General features: G+C 37.2%; 2 protein-coding genes across 2 annotated transcripts in view; one reads left to right on the top strand and one right to left on the bottom strand.

The window, feature by feature from the left end:
- LOC139150202 (egl nine homolog 1-like) overlaps positions 1-20891 on the top strand; it is a 227996-nt gene that overhangs the window by 23890 nt on the left and 183215 nt on the right.
- The window catches only part of LOC139150203 (arginine and glutamate-rich protein 1-like), a 32523-nt gene continuing 19713 nt past the window's right edge, over positions 8082-20891 (bottom strand). The window contains exons 2-6 of the mRNA XM_070722422.1: positions 20262-20347; positions 18657-18737; positions 16440-16544; positions 14802-14991; positions 8082-14231 (exon numbers count right to left, since the gene is read on the bottom strand). Coding sequence (XP_070578523.1) covers positions 13966-14231; positions 14802-14991; positions 16440-16544; positions 18657-18737; positions 20262-20347 — 728 coding nt within the window. The 3' untranslated portion in view covers positions 8082-13965. The remainder of the gene's footprint in view (positions 14232-14801; positions 14992-16439; positions 16545-18656; positions 18738-20261; positions 20348-20891) is intronic.

Here is a 20891-nt window from a genome sequence, read left to right as displayed (position 1 = left end):
TGTTCCGATAGAGTGCTCTTTCCATGTTCTGCCTGTTGACGCTCTTGTTCTTTTTCATTCCACGTTTACTAGGGGACTTGCCAGTTTCTTCAGCCGGGGGTGGGGGTGATCCATTGGGGGGTCACTTTAGCCCTGTTTTTGACTTTGATGGTGGGGGAGGGAGCCACAAGTCAATAGGGGATCAGTATGACTTCGAATTAAGATACAGGCTCATAATTGCATAATATGCATCAACCACGAATTCCACCATTCAGTTGCAGTTTTTCGGCGCTGTACAGTTTCTTGCAGGCCTACTGCCTTAACTTTTTTACCCTCGTTTTCTTCTGTAGAGGTCACTTTGATCGTGAAATGGTTAAAGGTGTGTTGCAATGCCCAGTGTTAAGTTTGTTGAACTAGCCTGCATACATTTGCGTTTAGGCAAAAACTGAATTTCCAGTCCACAACAAAGTCCATGTAGGCCTATTGGCAACATTACACAACACTTTATACATATGTATAAAGTGTTGAGTTATATTTAATAAATATATAATATTTATATGTATGCTATGTTGTCAAACTGAAGTCTGGTCGTTAATATGCAAAATATAAAAATTCATGAAAACCGTCAGAGATGCAGCTACTGTTCCTTGAATATTAAACTTTACCCACAAATGAGGAAAACATTTCAGTTAACAAAGCATGTGTTCACCGTCGCTTGTTGTTCGATACACGAGGAAAGTCCCTGTAAGCAATGGGAAGTGTGAAATACTTTCACAATTCATTCAAAATTTAACTAAAACGGAGAATTTTTATAATATAACTTTTGAAATATACATACATGCCCTCTCACACATACATACATACATACATACATACATACATACATACATACATACATACATACATGTACAAACAAAAACTTGTTTGTATCTTCCCAGAGGGGTAGAGTGCTCGATGCAGGATTGGAGAGCAATACTACAATAAATTTGAGAACTCATCAAAAATGTTTGGTACCCATTAGGGACTGGTCAGTTTCTTCAGCCGGGGGGGGGAGGCGTGGATTCATGGGGGGGTCACCCTGTTTTTGACTTTGGTGATAGGGGGGTCACCATGTTTTTGAAATGCCCAAAATTTTGGGCACAGGCTCATCATTGCCTAAAATGCTAGTGTCAGCCACAAATTTCATCATTCAGTTGTATTTTTCGGCGCGCCCTTCAGGCGCGTAACTTTAATAATCAGTCATATTTTTCAGCACGCCCAACTTTAACATATCAAGCATACATACATCAGAGATATCTGTATGTTCAATATTTTTCAGCGTGCTCTTCAAGCTCATTACTTTAATATATCAGACATTTTTCAGCATGCCCTTCAGGTGCATGACTTTATAATAATATACAAGGCATATAAGCTTATATCAGAGATATCAGGATGTTTCATATTTTTCAGCGCGCCCTTCAGGCGCCATACTTTAATAAATCAGAGATATCTTGATGTTTGCTAAGTGAAAGTGTACCATTATGAAATCTGCATTTCATATGAAAAGGATGACAAATTCCTGGATGAGAGGTCACCCTGTTTTTCAAAGTTGAAATGGAGGGTCAGCCACTTTTTGATGTCCGCAAAAAATAATCAGCCTACCCCTCCCCCAGGTCGAGGAAACAGACCAGTCCCTAATTTCTGTACAGATCCATTTCACAGTGTGTGGGACGAGTTCCTGACATCAAGGCAAAATGCTCATCCAGTCGACGATAGAGCGCCACCTTGAGTTCACGAGTGGTTCATCGTAAGCGTGGCAGGAACTCCTCCGATGTATTATCACCACAGTCGTTTGGTGGGGTATTCAGCTCTGGGACCTCAAGGTGTTTCTCGCTTCTGTACACTCGTCTATGGGGCGAATAGTCCCAGAGCTGAATAGCCCACCAAACGACTGTGATTATCACTTTATACCTATATTATTTGTTTCTTATTTATAGGGTTTTTCTTTGAAGCGCGGGAAAGGCATGTGAGGGTAAAAGGCAGGGTCTTCATTTATTTTTGCCACTATGGCTGAAGGACTGGTGTTAAGCTATAAAAGTTGCTAAAGAAACTAGAGGAACACTAGCTCTGCGTACGATGCTGTGTGTTCCCGGCGTTGTACGACCTCCCACCACATGCTGTACAACACCGGGAACACAGAGAATTGTACGCAGGGCTAGAGGAACACAAACACAAATCACTTTATTTCGCGGGCGATGATGAAGGGATGGGAAAATGACAGGGAGTCGATTCTTTGTCACTGCTCGTATTCAATTTCGTCGGTGCGCACTGTACACATATCGTTGTCGGAGTCATCACCATCTGCATTCGGTGCCAGACCCTGATCGATACATCGCGAACTAAAGGCTTATTTGTCGAGTCGCACGCAGCCATGCAGTTGGTTTTTTGCTATAATATGATCTGCCCTTTTTGTTTTCGTTGCCAGCACAACTGTATTTCAAACTCCCACTTTCATTACCTCCGATACAATTTGTCCTCTGACGTGTTTGGTAAATTTAATTTAAACAGTTTAAAAAATTCCATTTGGTAGCCCATCAACAGAGTCAAGGAAACAGTAAATAATCATAATATTATTAACGACATTTTGTTCCTAAATAATTTTTTCTACCATAGTCATAAATATTTTTGAACGTACCGACATTTCGTAAAGGCTTATTATTGAATTTTCAATACATTTGGTTTCTAGTAGTTTTTCATAAATCCTTCTTGGTGTGAATACACATTTGTTCACAGAGCTAGGTGATGCTCTTTTAATGATACAGATAAAGGCTTGACCGTCGGGTGTCCATGGGAGACTTTGACATTGACCTTTGTGGTGGATTAGTCAACGTCTCTCAAGAATCGTTTTTTTCCTATCGGAAAGGCCGGATTTTTTCAACCTCCACATAGGGGAGAACCATTTGATTTCTGGGGGGGGGTATGGAAGAAGAGGGTATGGAGCAAATTTTTTTTTCCTGTCAGAGTGACAGCAATTTTTTTTTCTACTGTCAGACCTGCATCAATTTTTTTTTCAAAATGGAGTAGCAGTGCAAATTTTTTTTATTGGTCATCAAGTTTGTAATGTGTTGTATATAAGGGAGCCGTCATTATTGACGGCCTGAAACTCCGAAAGTTCGAGTGACCCTCCCCCCTTCACCAACCATGATGAATTTAAGTAACCTCCCTCTCTAACTCTGAAATTTTGACCATTCCCCACTTAGAAAAGTTAAATACCAATACATGTAATTACAGCAACAGTAAAGACCTTTCAAATCTTGATGTACCCTGCTAGACTATCATCAGTTATCACACGATGGTTCAAAAAAGGTGAACACATCAAAATGAAATTCAAAGTCACAATAAAATAAAAATATAAAAGATCACGCAGTATCTAACCATATAGTATATTGTTTAATTTGGATGGATATTATGACAGGGTTTTCACTAGGATATCTGACGGGGCAGAATTTGAAAGTACAGGGGGAGAACATGAGAGAGGCTTAGGGGGAAGTGTCACAGGGGCTTTCCCCTATCTTACATGGAATTTTTTAAGATATTGATGTGTGCAATGGTGCAGTCTGGTGCAATCTGAGAGTTTTTTTAATTTGTTTACTAAGTGAAACTATTAGAATACCCCAAGGGGGAGAGCACGAGAGGGGGGTTCCCCCTCTCGTATTGGAAATTTTGAGAAATTGATGTGTTTAATGGTGCAATCTGAGAGGAGTTTCAGTTTATTTTGCACTCGGTAAAACTGTTTGAAAATGACATTGAACACTGATATTTTTTACATTTTTGCATGATCAGTTTTTGAGTCACAATATTCAACAACCAAACAATGACAATACAATTTGTGAAAAACAGTTCTGTTTGCCAGAGACTGAAGACAAATGAATATACAGGAACGGAAAATCTGTGACCTTCTTGTGTCATTTCTCCAGCTGCCAGCTTCTAATGAAAAGCCTGAATATGGTATGTTTGCGATCCAGTGTTTGTGGTCAGAAAAACAAGGCTCACACATTGTATTTCATCATATTTGTTGTTCCTCAATTTTTCATTGTCAAGGTACATCTTTCTAACAAATTCATATTGAGATAATAATATTGTTTTAACACTAGTTTATTGACTCCTGTTTTGTGTTTTAAATTTTCACAATTTAAGAAGTCAAATAGTCCCCTTTAGATAGTGCCTATGCTATTGAGATATGGCAACAGAAATCCTGAAATATGATTTCTTGGGTCAGAAAATGGAAGGAAAACATTGAGTGTACTGAGGTGTAAAGTAGACCCATGTAGTGCATGCTTATATCATAAGTGCTGGGAAAAGAAACATAAGAAATGCTTGTGGTAAAACATTTGCGCCGCCTATGGCGGCGCGCCGGCAAAGAATACATGAGAATAAGGTTTCCAAATTTTGCTTATTTCTGGTGCATTGTGACAATTTTTTTTTCTCTTCTGTCTGTTATGACAATTTTTTTTTCTCAGGCCATGACAGGATCAATTTTTTTTTCTTCTCTCTCACCTGGTGACAAATTTTTTTTTCTCAAAATCCTCCATACCCCCCCCCAGAAATCAAATGGTTCTCCACATAAGTTTCCTTTTTTGTATCTTCTCGGTATTTTTACAGTGTCTCCTTGTCAACTGACAGCATTTCCCCAAAAAAAAGGATACTACTGCATCTTCTTATCTCCTAAACTTCGTCTAAGATCCCTCGAGATTTTTATACCTGGCTCACCTTTAATACAGGCTTCAGTAGGAATCGTAATTTCTCCGGGAAGGAGACAAAGTTCATTTCATTGATAAACTGGTCTCCAAGAAGACACTGTGACGGGTTAATTGCCTCATTTAGTGCTGAAAATTGCCCATTCATGATTGGGATGCTGAATCCCCCTGAGTTGTGCCTAGAATAAATGACTAGCCACTTCTGATGGAAAACGCCGCAGGAAGTTCCTAATAGCCTCCTTTGATGTAATAACACTTATTGGAAAGTGTCAGGTCACAGACAATGCTCGTAACTGTGAATTCACACGCCGCTTTACATAATAAAGAAAAGAAAGTGAACGACCGCGTAAAATCGACTGATGAGCCATAATGCCCGAAGAAATTGCCGAGAAAGTTTAATAAACTGCTGTACTTGCAGAGGACCCCTCAGAGTGCTTTGTTTCGCTGCGCATGCTCTGCAAAGTTAACCCGACTCTCGTGGAAGGACTTTTAATAATAAGGATGCAATTTTAGCTTGACGCCGGAAAGGAATAGTCGATATCTGGGACTTGATCATATGAACTTTCATATCAGATCTGACATTGCAATATTGTAGTGGTCTGTGTATATGTATTACTAGACTTGCTCCAACTCTGTGGGAATAGGCTTGTAAATATCAAAGCGGAGTAAATTGAAGGAGCAAACTTCAGCAGACTGTCACGTTAGAGATACTCTCTTGCTTAGATCGTGGGGTGGGCGCGAGCTAGGTCAGACCACAGTCGTTTGGAGAGCTATTCAGCGCTGGGACTATTCGCCCCATAGACGAGTGTGCAGAAGCCAGGTGCAGCCAAGGGAGCTATTCATCGAAAAAGCTATTTCAGGAGCAATTTTTGAGGGCAGGGGAATTTTCATTTTGCTAGGGCGGAGGACATGTTTTTAGGTGGTAGGAAAGCAAATTTTAGTTTTTTTTGTAGGGCAGGGCGGATATCGGTTGATTGTCCTGGGGACAGGGCTTGGCGAAAAACTTTTTGAGGGGAATTGTTTCCAGGGCAGGGGAAATTTGCAAGTTGTTTTTCGCCACAGGGCGAGGGAGCTTCAAAGTTCACAGTGGGGAGGGGAAACAGGCAAAAATAAGTGGGGAGTGGGTAAAAATGAAGTTTGCGTGTGGGAGGGTAAGTCGAAAAATTTTCTGTGGAGGGCAAATTATGAACAGCTAATTAATTACCCTCTTGACTTAAAATTAGTCAGTTCACATTATTTGTCATCCACAATATATCTTATCATAGTAAGGACCTTTTAATAGTGCATTGTTCGTTGGCTGCACCTGAGAAGCGAGAAATACCCCAAGTCTGGAAACAGAATGGCTATAAAAACCACGCCATGTCACATTCCGTGTCCGATTTCACTGTGAAAATTAACAAGTTCATCTATCATGCAACCGTCGATCGCTCCCTATCATTCTAAAATTTCATACCTGATACTTTATCTGATTCAAAAACGCTCGTTTCGTGTAATTTTCGGCAAATTCGACGGACACCTCGCCAAAACCTGGGGGTGAGCAACATTCCGGTCACCTCTTGGGTCCCTCCACTTTACTGACGTTGGCGCCGCCTACCCATGAGGGATGACTGGAATGTTGCTCACGCTTATGTTTTGGCCAGTTTATCTCTAACTCAGCCGAAAATCACAGGAAATGAGCATTTTGTAAGCAGATGAAGTATCAGGTATGAATTTTCGTGTGATTTTCGGCCGAGTTCAGAAGACATGTCGCCAAAACATAAGGCATGAACAACCTTCCAGTCACCCCTCATGGGTACGCGGCGCTGACGTCAGTAAAGTGGAGGTGCCCAACGTCCACTGTGAGGTGACCGGAATGTGCTCACGCTTATGTTTTAGCGACGTGTCCATCGAATTCGGCCGAAAATCACACGAAACGAGCGTTTGTGAAGCAAATCAAGTATCAGGTATGAATTTTGAGAATGCTAGGGAACGGTCGACGGTTACATGATAGATGAACTTGCTACTTTTCACGGTAAAATCGAACGTCGAAGATGACATGGTGGCACAATCGCTATACGAAATAGCCATTTCATTTCCAGACTTGGGGTATTTCTCGCTTCTGCACACTCGTCTATGGGCGAATAGTCCCAGCGCTGAATAGCTCTCCAAACGACTGTGGTCAGACAGTAGTGACAGCTGCTGAGAAACGCTATGCGACTGGGGTCTGTCTAATGCATTACCTGTCTCGTCCACATTTCGCATCATTTTTTTTTGCCAGTAATTGTTCTTGTTCATGTTAGATGGATCTACAATTACATTGCACCGATCTACAATTCCTTTCTACCGATTCTTGACGTTTTTCCTGTTCGCAGCAATTCGGGATTGAATGTACAAGTGTAGAACTATTCCCGATTTCAGCCTACAAAGGATAATTAAAGCACACGCATGGCAAAGGAGACTCCTTACAATAGATCACTTCAACCCCTTCCCTCACCTGAACAAAGGTTTAGAAGTGCGACTACGAAATTATGATTTGAACTTTCCCCATCTGTCAACATGACAAATTGAGGATATACATGTATACTGTTTGGATCCTCTGAAGTGTAACCTACCGAGGACAGATAATTGTTGAGTATTATTTATATACAAGGTTTCTATGGCGTAAATACGGTGGTAACCTGGCATATAGGGGTTCATATTTGCAAGGGATAATTGAAATAAAGCAAAGGCCCTTTCCCAATACACAAGGAGTTTCTTCACGGCCCCTTCTGTCAGAACATCGAAATGAACATATTCTAACTCATTTCTTGATAGGTCTACTTTTCTCTCCCTGCCTGAACTGAGACATAGATGAATAAATCCAGGTGACAGAGTATAATTTCTAATATACCTAATTAGCATTTTGAGCAAGGAATATTGCTTGGTTGCTCAACAAGATAGTTGGTTGGCAACACCGGTTTAACTCATGCATTTCTATAGCAGAAAATGGGAAATGTGACAAGAAAAAGTGTTTATTTTGTCAAATGTATATCATTACTGTTCAGATGGAGGTCAGAGTTTGGAAAATTGCCAAAATTTGCAACTTACAAAAGACTAGAAAACACGGAAAGACACAAATGATACACCAGCAATTCAGTGTCAATGTCAAGACTGAAAAATACTGGGTTTATGCAAAATATGCATTGAAGTTCAAAATTATCCTCGGGAGTGTTTCCATTTACCGTATCACAAAGAGAATGGCTTCCTAAGGCAAGCCAATTACTATCATAAGGAGCATCGGGCCGAGTATTCTTGCCTTGCGAATAAATCCATTTCCTTCATGTTACAATTCTACCGCACTTTTCACACCCAGTCACTCTGAGAACTCGACATAAAAAAACTGCAACCTTCATGGGTTTCGTTTGAGTTTATTCAAGGTTCAGTCACATATATTTATTACAAACAAACATAAAAATCACAAAACTTGACCTTGGGATGGAACACTGTCACACCCAATTAGCCTCAGTGCACATGCCTTGTCAACATCTGGGAGTCAGACATTGCAACAAGGATGTATACACAAACCTATTATGGTAAGCAACAATATTTGAATATTCAAATTAGCTGATATTGACATCACCCACAAGGACCCAATCAGTTTCCTTGGGATGTCAGAAAAATGTACATCATTTGGGACTCAAATCTTACAAAATGAAAAATTTTAAATAACAAAGTTCAAACACATAGCAATATAATATGATATTTTATATGTACAAACATATTGCAGGACGGAAGAATCTGTGTTTTTTTTCCCTTTCAAACTGTAAAACATCGGATGAAAGACTTTACATGAGACATTACATCTAAAATCTTAAACATGTTTATTGCCCAGCAAACAAAACACTCTTAACATTTTATTTACCATATATTTACAAGTCATAATCTTATCGTTAAAATGGGGGACGGAAGGTTGGATAACAAACATACTGCAATGTAATGCTGGTACCTGCGTTGTGGTACAAAACACATCAAAAGTGATGCTCTTGTAGTATATAAGGCACACCTGGACGGGATTTTCTCTCCTGTACAAATAACTATACAAACAAAATCAATACGGCCATGATTATGGCTCTGTCTAGACACCTGGTCACATGACCAAGACGTATTTACATAAGTAAATGCAGATTTCAAAGACTTCTCTGAATCTACGGAGGATATAAATTCCTCTCCCTGCAGCACCATATTTGGGGCTCATGACCTTTCACCTACATGTCAACAATGTCAATCTGCCTCAAGATCAAATATCAAGAACCAATACTTGGGTACAATTTAGTCTCAAATTTTATGGTTCTTAATGGTAAGGTATGGAAAATATGGAGAATATGAATTTGTCTGAATGTTTATAGTCAGATATCTACCTATTGATGATTCTCTTTCTGGAAGGACTGTGTAAATGTCAGGATATCATCTGCAGTGTACAATTAGTGAATATATTGATCCAAACCATACTGTTCCTATCTCCTCAGATCAATCTCATTACACTGACTAAGGCACTCACAAAACATAGAAAATGACAGTGGGCGTTCTCTCTGATTTTATCTTTACTACAAGCAGTGTGAGGTTTGGTTAAAATAAAATCAAGTGTTGACATATGCAATAAACAAATTCACTTGCTTAAAGCTATGTTGCATAAGTCATGTCAGGAAGTTTCCTCCCAGTGAATCATGGGAATAACAATGCATGATGGGGAATTAATGGAAAGGTTACTCTGTTTGGTGTCATGACTTCAGGGCTTTACGATTGCACTGGCCATCATGTTTGTAAAATACGTTTTTGATTTTATCAGGCAGTCATACAACAGAAGTACTTAGTCATGAAAGTTTTGGATAATAATGCAATCATGTTAGCTATATTATCATGGATTCTGGGCTGCTACGTAGCTCTGTAATTTACTGACCAAAATGTCATCATGATGATCATGATAACTGACTTTGATAACATATTTTTCCTGTCAGTCCCTGGCATGATCAATTCTGACTTCAAACCAAGTTTCAGTATCACCACCACAAACATGGGATTTTACATGTTCACGACGGCATCTTGATAGCCATCAGCAATTAACGGCACCTACTTACGATGCATTAAGAAATTACAGCCTGATTAGATTTGGATCATCTTGGGCTAAAATGTTCAAACAGGCAGCATGTAACACAATATCAGTAATGAAGGCACCAAACAGAATGATGGCAGACGCAAACACATCCCATGACCCATTACCAGGCTGATGGAAATGCCAGCGGGTACTTGTAGAATTCAGATCATTACCGTGAAGGTCGGCTTGAAAAGAAAAATTGTGCAGAATATTTTTTTGAGACGGGTAATGATCTCTTGCCATTCAACCCATCATGTCTCAGTAACTGTTGTCATGGTTACAATATCTTAAAGCCTCGTGTAGGTAAATTGCCTCTGCGATTCCTTTTGTTGAGAGCAATGTTACATTGAGTTTAAAAAGAGCGTTGTGAATTGAGTCAAAACGCGTACACCCATACTCTGACAATCACAGCAGGTCCCTTGCAAATTTTTAAAAGGATAATCCTGATTGGCTATATTTTCCCAACTTAAAGGTTGTCACCAATCAAGATCTGGCTTATATAGAACCATTCTGGGCATCTTCATCCAAATTACCATGATACAATGTCTTGCTATTTATAGTCTACGGTGGTCACGAGTAAAAGATCTGTCATTTCCTGTAACATGTTGAATGAGGATTTTTGAAACATGTATGTTTCTACAGAGCAGAAGTAATGCTTCATTTCTAAATCAAATTGAGGAGTGTCCTTCACTTGTGTGTATATTATTGTCTCAACAGTCATAACTTTCCTAACTGACAATCACATTCTTCACAGCCTTTAACCTTACACTCTGATTGGTCACTACACAGATGAAATTTGTTGAAAAATTAGCAGAAAAAAAAATGGCCATGGGTATGCTACATTTACTATCTAAGATAGAGATTTGAAAGTAAATTGATTATGTAAAGCATACAGCACCCTTCTTTCAGCTTATGTTTGAATTGTTTTTGATGATGAGGTATTGTACATGAAGAAACAAAGTTAACAAGTGGCATTTGAGCTGTTAATGACAGAAAAGATGTTGATTTTCAGATAGTATGGAATAGAGTATATTTACATATACCTAGTAGTTTCATGGTCTAACAAAATACTAATTTTTAGATTTGATGAGGTAAATTGGAATGCTATAATATGAATGCTTCTCTTGAATTGTCTTTCAAGAGAAGAAAATTACAAAGCAAGAACTCCAGCGATGAAAAAGATTTGCAGTTTCAACATTGTTTATTTTTCAAATTGACAGCAGCCTGTTGGAAACACTCAATCCCAGGCAGCATTAATATCAGCTGTATATCGCAGCACAGCAAGTATGCTTAATTTGTATTTTGCTAAACAATTTGAAAATTGACTTTAGAAATTCCAATTTCTATAAAATTCCAGGCATTCTACTGGAGCATATGGTGTGTACGATGCAAACTGTTTTTCCGGCATAAAACAATCAGTGTTATGAGCCCTATGTTAATGGTAAACAGTGCTCTGGCAATTTGTAATAAATGCAATATTCAGCTTATCAGTACATTCCTAATATCCATGGACTTATCTTTAAGCAATAAAATACACCCAGTAATGGTATAACATGAGATGTTGACCAGTTCACGAAATATGTACACAAGCTATAGTGAGTGCATAATTGGAGTGAACTGGTCAAAATCAAGTGGTATAGCAGTTGTTTAGGTTTTTATTGCTATGACATCATAATATTAAATTGAAATTCTATTGCGAACATCAAAAAGGGAATTTTTCTTTTGCTGAGAGCTCGTGCCTGTTCCAACTGCGCCCGTCCCATATTGTGAATATAGCATGGTTATTTTCACATCTTGACCAATCAGATAGTGGTATTTGTGTCACAATGTTCTGTTACGATATAAATTTTAATATTCCACAAGGAAAAGATCGCAGTTTTTGCTTTCATGATTATTGGCCATGCAGAATTGCTGCCGGTGCAGAATGGATTTTATCTCAAAATTTTACAAGGTGGTGATTTTTCAGATGCCACGGTATGATCAGAATTTGAGTTGATGTTCTGTATTCCAGAAAGAATTAATGTACTAAATATAGAACATTATAGGTACATAGCAAAGTATCGTGATGTGAACCAACATAAACACTGGTTTTTAGAAAACAGTTTCAATTTAAGGATTAGGGATAGATATGGATGCATCTACAATACCACAACATTTGCACGCAATGCATTTTAACTCTGGGAAAAAAGATACTGACATTTTAGCAATTTAGAAAAGCAGTAACCTTGGTGCTAAGTGGTACGCCTCTTGAGGTAGATTATGCCTGAGGAATGGATTTAGGAGAAATGAAAGAGCTCAAATTGTGTCTCCTTCGCCATGCTACAGTTAGCATGGAATAATCTTACAACATGATAATGTAATATGATGTTCATCATGGCCTAATTTCATGACGGTTTCACAATTTTAAACAGTAAATACACTTGGTAAATTTCTAAAATTGCCCTTTTTTCTTCTTCACTCTGATTGGCAATGGTTCACTTCTGCCATTTTTTATCCCTTGTAGACAATGGGTGACATATTTGATCCTTGTAAAGTAAACCTGTAGATGGTGATACGCCTTAACTGAATGTAAGGTTCTATAGGACAGGCTGTGAGAAAATTTAACAAATCCATAGCTGGTGAAAATGCAAGTTTCTCTTCTTTGAAATATGATAAATAAGACCAGATATGAATTTCTCAAATCACTTTTGATGATAAGGGAAGCTTTAAAAAGGAAAACTGATTTATTCATATCTTTGAGAATTATTTTTCAATCCTGTTTTAAACAAGGCAATCATGTCATATTCATGCTAAGCAATTACAAGAAAAATACTGAAAATTTCATAAATTTGCTACACAATAGGATTTTTGTCTCAAGCTTTTAGCAATTTGTGAGAGAATGTAAGTTTTTTCACACATCAAGCAATTTTAATACACAGTGCCTTGTAGAAGTGTGTGAAAAATTATGTGTCTGAAGACTAATTTGGCCACCTAATGACAAAACAATAATGGGTTTACACTTAAAACCATATGGATGAAAAAAAAATTATAATAGGCATGTGGTTTTTTTTCATCTTAAAAATATTTTGATATTTTGCTTTTTCAGGGTTCTTTACAAAAATATTGCATCAAAAAATAGAAGTTTGGTTTTAGTTTTTGATGAATCACATGTGATTAGAACTGTTCCACTTCTTTTCCCCTCTCATCATATTGCAAAATGTAAATTTTTCACACTACCATTTTAGCGATGCCAGAATTCTCAAAGTGTTGTACTAGACTTTTGTACTGAACAGTTAAATAGAGTTTTACTAGATTCTGCATAGCCACCCCTTAAGCTTTTTAAACTTTGTATCTTTTCAAAAAAAACTAGTATATACAAGTAATAGATGCAGCCTAGCTGCTCCAGCATACTGTTGACAACATTTTCATCAATAAATGCCATGGTTCAGGACAGTGTTGTAAATTTTGACAAATCATGATCACAAACAGCTAATTTCACACTCTTCTTTCAAACATAACTGCTGCCATGACAACAGAAGAAAATGATTTCATTATTTTGTGAACAGCATAACATGTTTTGACAGATTCCCTTCATCCCAGCTGCTTTTTAATCTGAGTATAAAACCGAGAGCACATCTCCCCTTACCAGTTACTTTCTCCCCTTCTGATCAAGCGTTGGTATGACAACTGAAAACAAGAAAATCTGAGCAAAAAAACATTTGTTGTTTTCTAATGAAAGATTACAACCCCTACAGATTTGATTTGATGCTCGGAAACTGTCATAAATGAAAGCATTCAGGGCTTTTCATCAATTCTAAATCACAAATAACAGGTCATTCCATTCCTTCAAATATGTGATAGCACTAAACTTTGTAATCTCTGTTAATAGACCCATCCATCATTCTCAATAATTTGTCTTTTCTTCAGCATAGTTCTTTGGCACAGTGCCCCCTGGAGTCAATTTTCTCCCGTTAATCAGTGACAGTCAAAACAGAAATGCTCAATGTGTGGTGATTTTTCTTGGTCCATTCAACCTGGTGTGTACTTTTTCCACAAAAATGGGATTTCCTCATAACCATGCACTTACAGATGTCGGTCTTGAGATCAGGCAAACAGCTTGCATTACGGCTTCAAAGTCCTTGTCACAGTTGAAAATGACAATCAAGAATCAAAGAATTCATCCTCTTTGGGCGTTCCGTCATGATCATAACTCTTGCGTGCCCACTGATTTCCTTGATCAAAGTCTACGTCGTCTCTGTCGTTTGTGCCTAGCAGCTGTCGCTTTCTGGCCTCGGCACTGGTGAGTGGGTTGTAACGTTTGACCGGGCTGCTTCTGCCATCATAGATTCTCTCTGACGTTGAAGACACAGCTGAACCTTGTGTATTATCGTCATTTGGATTGTAACCATCTAACCATGAATCGGCATCTGGGGACAAAGGATAGAAATCTATGTTGCTTTTTCAGCTCATATCAAAATGTTTCCTCTGGGGAAAATCATAAATTAAAACGAGACTATAGGCACTAACTTGAAGCAGCCCTGTAATCAACTAAATACATATTCAACATCCATTTAAGAAGCAGTTACATTTGAACTAAACATGTATGTGTAAAACTGTGATTAAAATTTTACCAGAAAATTTCACAGTCTGATAAAAAATGTGTCACAGCAAAATAGAGTGATACAAAAATAAAATTGTCTCTCAAACTGTATATAATTACCTAAAGAATTAAATCAAGTTCTTGTATGACTAAATCATGAAAAAGCGAAGCATAACCAACTTTCATAAAAAATTGTTGGCAATTTATTATGGTTGTAAAATGATTTTCTTATACATAATTCTGTATTTTCTGGTAGGTAATAATTTACAGGTCATGAGCATTTCTAGTATGGTACAGGAAGATAATCAGCGACAACAAAACCTTTTTAATTTGTGAGTGCTTACAAATAATTGATACTAATTGATATGGAAAGGATATGTTTATTAATAAAACATACCATCACTTGCATTAAATGTGTCATCTCTCTCTACTTCATAGTTGAGTTCGTCATTGTGAGCTTGGTCCAGACGCTTTGCTCTTTCTCTGGCCTGTCTTGCCCGTTCCTCTCGGAGTTTCTGTTTGGCTATTCTCTCGTTTTGTGCCTTCTGTCGCTGTCTGTTTGCAGAGTCAAGTTTATCTGAGATTTGCTGCATAAGAACAGGACGACAAATCATTGTAAAATACATCAATGTGCAATGTTTAGAAAATATGCAGGTTCATTCACTTTGCAGTCAGATTATTGCTTCACTAATCTTCAATCACTGTACACACAATGTAGGGAGAACTGTTTGTCGCTGGCATTTACAGTTTATTGAAAGGAAAGGCCACACATCCTTGCCCCAGCATTGCATACCTACATGTCACTTAACTTCAAACTGACAATCGTCTTAATTTTCCGACAAATCCATAGGTTTGAGCTTGAGAATTTTATCGATTTGTCAACAAATGCATTTGAGGAAATTTGGAAAAACCATTCTGAGGTTGACAAGATTGACCCGGGTCACTCAATTCATCTCGTTAAAGATAAAATCCATCTGGCAATTACAGCTGCAAATAAATGTACTGCATGAATATTATTAAATTAGCAGCTGCAGGTCATCTCCGTGAACTGTGAAACCTTTGAAGTGCCATTCGTCAGAGAAAAAGTATGACTATTGATTTTATATGATGGCTTGAAAAGTGAAAACTTAGAAATATGATTTTCTCTTTACACGCAATCTTTCAAATGATGACCTTGGGAGAGTTGTCAGGGTCAGACGTATGTATCCCAGAATTCAACTCAACTTGGTTGTTGTTGTTGTTGTTGTTGTTGTATTTTATTTATTTAAGTGTCCTATGTGGACTTATTCACCATTTAAATAAATTACAATGAAATGTTTTCTATTGCCACATCCAGCCCGCTGGGCTTATAAGACACGTTGAATACCACATTGAAGACAAAAAAGGATACATCATTTGTAAAGTGTGCTTTTCCTTCTCGAAAATGCCCTATAAATGTAGTCTGCTACATTATTACAGAATTTTGTCATAAGTATACATAACTTGTTATCGTTGCTTAAGTCATTAAAATCTGGCATATCAGTCAATATCTTGTCTAAAAGTGACTTACGGTAATCTTTATACAGAGTACATTGAAACAAAAAAAATGAAATTCATCTTCAACATAAGGAGGACAGAATTCGCATAACCTCTGTTCAACTGCAAGATTACTGAATCTCCCAACTTGGTAATGTGTTTCCTTAATTTTGAGTAATTTGTGAAAGATGCACTGGAAGTAATGGTTTGGTTCTGATCAATAGGGACTAAGAAATGCTATCTGATGTTCTCTTTTTACAAGTAATTTCATTTGAAATGTTTTCCATTTTGAAGAGTGACAATTTTTCAATTCCTCAGATGCTGCCAAATTCTAATTTCATTTCTCACTTGCTCAGGTTTTCCTGTAACCTTATCATTCTGTTCTGCCACTTTGAAACAAAATCAAATTATCTCCACGCTGTTGGGAAGAAGTTCTTCCCTTCCACTTCCGTACTTGGAAACCTGAGAAGCACTGAATCAAGACACTTGCGATGCAAGACGTTCCTTTTTCCATGCTCACCTTTGATTGCTGTTCCTGTTGTTCTTTTTCATATTCCCTGGCAGCCATGATTTCTTTCCGCCTTTTTGACGTTCTCCTTGCGCTCTTTGCACGTTTTTGTAGTTCCTGGAAATCACATTACAATGGGTAAATTACGTAACATACTCAAGGCCTTTTCAGGTTTTCAGGTTTCAATTAGGGATGAAATACAAGATAGACACACTTCTGATTTTGCTAGAATGTTCAACAGAACTGTGTCTCACATACTCTGATAAGTGGTTACTTTACATTGCGAGCCTGAAGCCTGTTCTACTCTTAATCTCTCTCTGTGCATTCTACGGTTTTCAACTTCCAGAATTTTTTTGTTCAATTTTCACAAAATCATCCAGGCACTTTGCGCAGAACAACCACAGTAATCATCCACAGCATCATGTGTTAGTTGCTGTTGCTAGGATACCAATGAGCAATCAACTTAATAAGTGTATCCAACAAGGGCAAAAATCAACATTAGTACAAATTAAAGAGATACATAATGAAGCTGGTGCTCAAAAATAATTAGGATAATCTGTGATATTGTGCCAAGAGGCAACGTGAAAGTGTACTTCCTGGTATTGATTATTAAGATACAGACTATTAATGACCAGCACACATGAACCATTGCAGAACTTATTACCATCCTGAGACATAAGACATCGAATTTCACGAACTTAAATTTGACCAATGCAAGAATCTATGAAAGGAAATGCCAAGCACAGTACAAAGATGACTGAATTTCTTTCATATTTGCAAACAGCACATCAGAAAGAGATTGTAAAATGGCAATGCAAAAGAAATCACAAATGATATGTATATGTAGTTAAACTAACGAAAATACTGAGTTTTGATGGAAACCTGCATTTAAATTAATACGCCCTGTGCCCATTTTTCACTATTAATATTAAACACAATATTGTATTTTCTTTCAGAGGAAAGGGACACAGTGTTTAGCAAAGCAAAAATATGACATTGCAAATGCATTCTGGGTCAAAGTGATTACTTTTGATTGGTTACTGAAGTACTGTACCAAACAAACAAACAAACAAACAAAGCAAGCCTACTGTCAGTCCATATGCTAAGGTGCTTCTATCCAGTGCAAATATTTTCAAAAAAAATAAATGCAGCTGAAAATTTCTAGTGCTGCCACACTGATGTAAGTACAATTGAATAGTTTTTGCCTTTGTTTAATGCCGCATTAGATAGATTTTGTGATTTCAAAAATCAATTTGAGTACAAATTTTATCTCAACTTACCTATTAATAAATACTATTGTGATTATTATATCAAATAGTACAAAAGTGTGTCCAAAACTGTACCCACCCTAAATGCAACAATTTGTACAATAACTATTCTACTTCTCTGGAAAAATTACACATAGCACTTGAAATCAATAGAACTTGCAGAGTTTTCCTTTCTAACACCAGAACTATTCTGTACAGGGCAGTAGACATTGCATCAAAAGTTTCTGATGAAGCAGCTAATTCTTTCATTGCTTGATAAAGACCTATTGTTATTTATATACAGTGTGCTCTAATCAGCATTTTAATCCTTTCCTAATTAATGATGACACCCATGCCATTAAAATGCTTGGATCAAATCCAAATTCTCTTGAGATATTTGAAAAGGAAATCATCCAATTTACATGGCTACATGTACAAGTAGTTACATGTACAAGTAGTTACTTTGAGAATGTTACAATTTAAATGCGCTGCCAAATAGAAACTACTGTACCAAAGTTCAGACCTTTTACAAGTCTAAATGTAAAGCTCTATGCTGTAACTTTTGATGATTGTTTCACCGCTTTTGTTTTTTAATGTCAACTACAGAATCTTGTTCTACTCCCCGCAGCGCTAGCTGCAGCATGTTGAGATACACAGTATTCAGCTTGTCACTCAATTGCAAATGTATACACTGTATTATTATTGTTGATTATACAGTAAATTCTAGTCTAGATTTGAATTCAGGTGAAATGTAAACAATTACATGGCATTTTACTGGTATAGAGGCTGTGTTGACAAGATACATATAAATAGTTTGTATTTCAACATTCTTTGGGGAGTAGAACAAAAACTTGCACTTGACAAACAAAACAAAAATACATGTAGTGGAAAAGTCATCAAAAATCAGATCTACTGGCCCTCTTGATAAGAAACATGATGCATCCTACTGTCCTACATGTACTAATAAGATATATTACCATACCTCTCTTCTCCTTTCTTCAGAAAGTTGTAACTTCTCCTTCAGCATTTCTGCTGTTAGTGGCGTTTCTTTGGGCTTCAATACCTATGTGTGCCGATACAAATAAGCATATTTAAAACACCCTGCGCTGCAAAAATAGCAGCAACTAGTGATGGAAAATTGAAAGACAGACAAAGCAGGTGTGTCGGTCAAAAAGAGGGCATTTTATATCTACATTAACACTTGTCATTTTTGGAGGATTAATTTTATTATATTCAAAGTGACATATAATCCATTGATCTGGGAGGTGTATATTGTACCTGTTGATGAGTAAAATCACTGAATTCATGGATGCATCACATCCAGCAGTCATTGGAAGAAACTCATCTAAATCTAGACGAGTTGGAAACAAGGAAGTCTGTGATCTGCTCAATGTTGTAACTTAACTCTCCACTTTTTGATACCATGGTTGATGACTATGGTTATATCGTTGACAACCATGGTTAACCATGGTTATCAATGACAACCATGGTTATATTGACAAACATGGTTAACCATGGTTGTCAATGACAAACCATGGTTACAACAGGTAACAGATAAGTGAGGTAGGACCTCAGTATGCTGTAACACTATCATTGCCTCCAAGTTCCTTTACTTGAAACTGAAGGTTATAATCAAGAACGCAATGCACTGTAACCCTATATCTTTAATAGAGTACTATTACAGAAGGTTTTGTACAAATACAGGATGTCTGAGTGAGGAGAAATGTCTGCCTACACCATGTCTGCCACTATTAATGAAAGCATATAGACAAGTTTGGATCTGAAAAGTAGCGACATAGCAATGGCACACAGTCCATTTAGCCGACAATGAGATGCAAATGATATGCGGTCAAGGTCTCCTCAACTAACTTTCAGCTGGTTCTTCACTTTCTACTATTTTTATATTATTTTTTACAAAGGCACAGACTTATTCTACCTGCAACTTAAAACTGATAGTGATTTTGTAGCTCATTCTTTACTATTTTTCATAGTTTTTGGTAGCCGGTAACAGACACTTCGTGTTCGTGTCGGCTACATGGACGATCTGCAAAGTAGCGACATAGCAATGGCACCATTCTGTCTACAGGAAGTCTTGTTGCTGCACAGTGGCAAAGGTCAGCTTGTAGAACTGATTTAACATAATTGACAAAAGAGTTTGAGAATCATAAATCTTACTCTAATTTTATGTTTTTTATATTACTTCCAACTGGACTGCCCCGGATAAATTAATTGGCATGGCTTTGTTTGTTGATAGCAAAATCAGGAACATTTCTACCACTTTGAAAAAGTGAATTATTCAATACTCAGAGAATAAACCGGTGAAACTACTTTGTGGAAATTCCTAATCTATTCCTAAACTGTATCCACCTGAAAAGAGAGTTATCTAGCATTGCGCAAATAAGCAAGAAGGACAATGAATATTAAGAAAGTTGCCCGGGGACAAAGTAAATCAGTCTGCAATGTGTAAGAAATGAGTCTTTACACAACATAATAACACATATTAGTAGTGCATTGATTCTTGTGACAGAAACCAGTGACTGAAATGGCAAAAAGGAAACTGTAAACACAACGTTTCATTGACACATACCTGTAATCTCTTTGGTGGGTGTTTCTTTATTATACTCTGCCCGCTATTTTCATCCAGAACAATATCAAATGCGACGGGTCTGTGAACTGTAAACACAAGGAAATGAAATTTTTAGATGAAAATCTCAAATCAAAAGGGACAAGGGTAGCAATACAAAATATCGATCATGAAGTAATTACATTCAATGGTGTTTTTCTTTCAAAGGAGAAGGAATTTCATCTAATTTTCTCACTCTGATTATGAATAAGAAGCATTGATTTGACATTGTCTAATGTGTGAAAATTAAACCTATTTCTGCAGATAAATTGTAATCCAATATACAAAAGTCAATTTTTTTTTATTTGTGCACTTGTATGTCCTGCCTACATCTGTACACTGATAGCTACAGTGAATTCTAATATAAAAATAAAATATTTCTGCTCACTTTTCCTATGCTGCAATAATTTATGCAACAAAAACACTTTATCTCTTCTGATCAGTAATTAATGACAAGTATATATTTTTACTGATACTTTTAATATTTTACTGTTATAATAGTGGCATAACTCTATCACACATGAGTATTAAAAGACAATCCTAAATTTGTACCAACTTTGTATCCACTCTGTCTTATCTTTTTCATTTTTCAAA

Source organism: Ptychodera flava, chromosome 14 (genome assembly GCF_041260155.1).
Source record: "Ptychodera flava strain L36383 chromosome 14, AS_Pfla_20210202, whole genome shotgun sequence".
Lineage (NCBI taxonomy): Eukaryota > Metazoa > Hemichordata > Enteropneusta > Ptychoderidae > Ptychodera > Ptychodera flava.
This window is presented reverse-complemented; position numbering and strand designations above follow the sequence as displayed.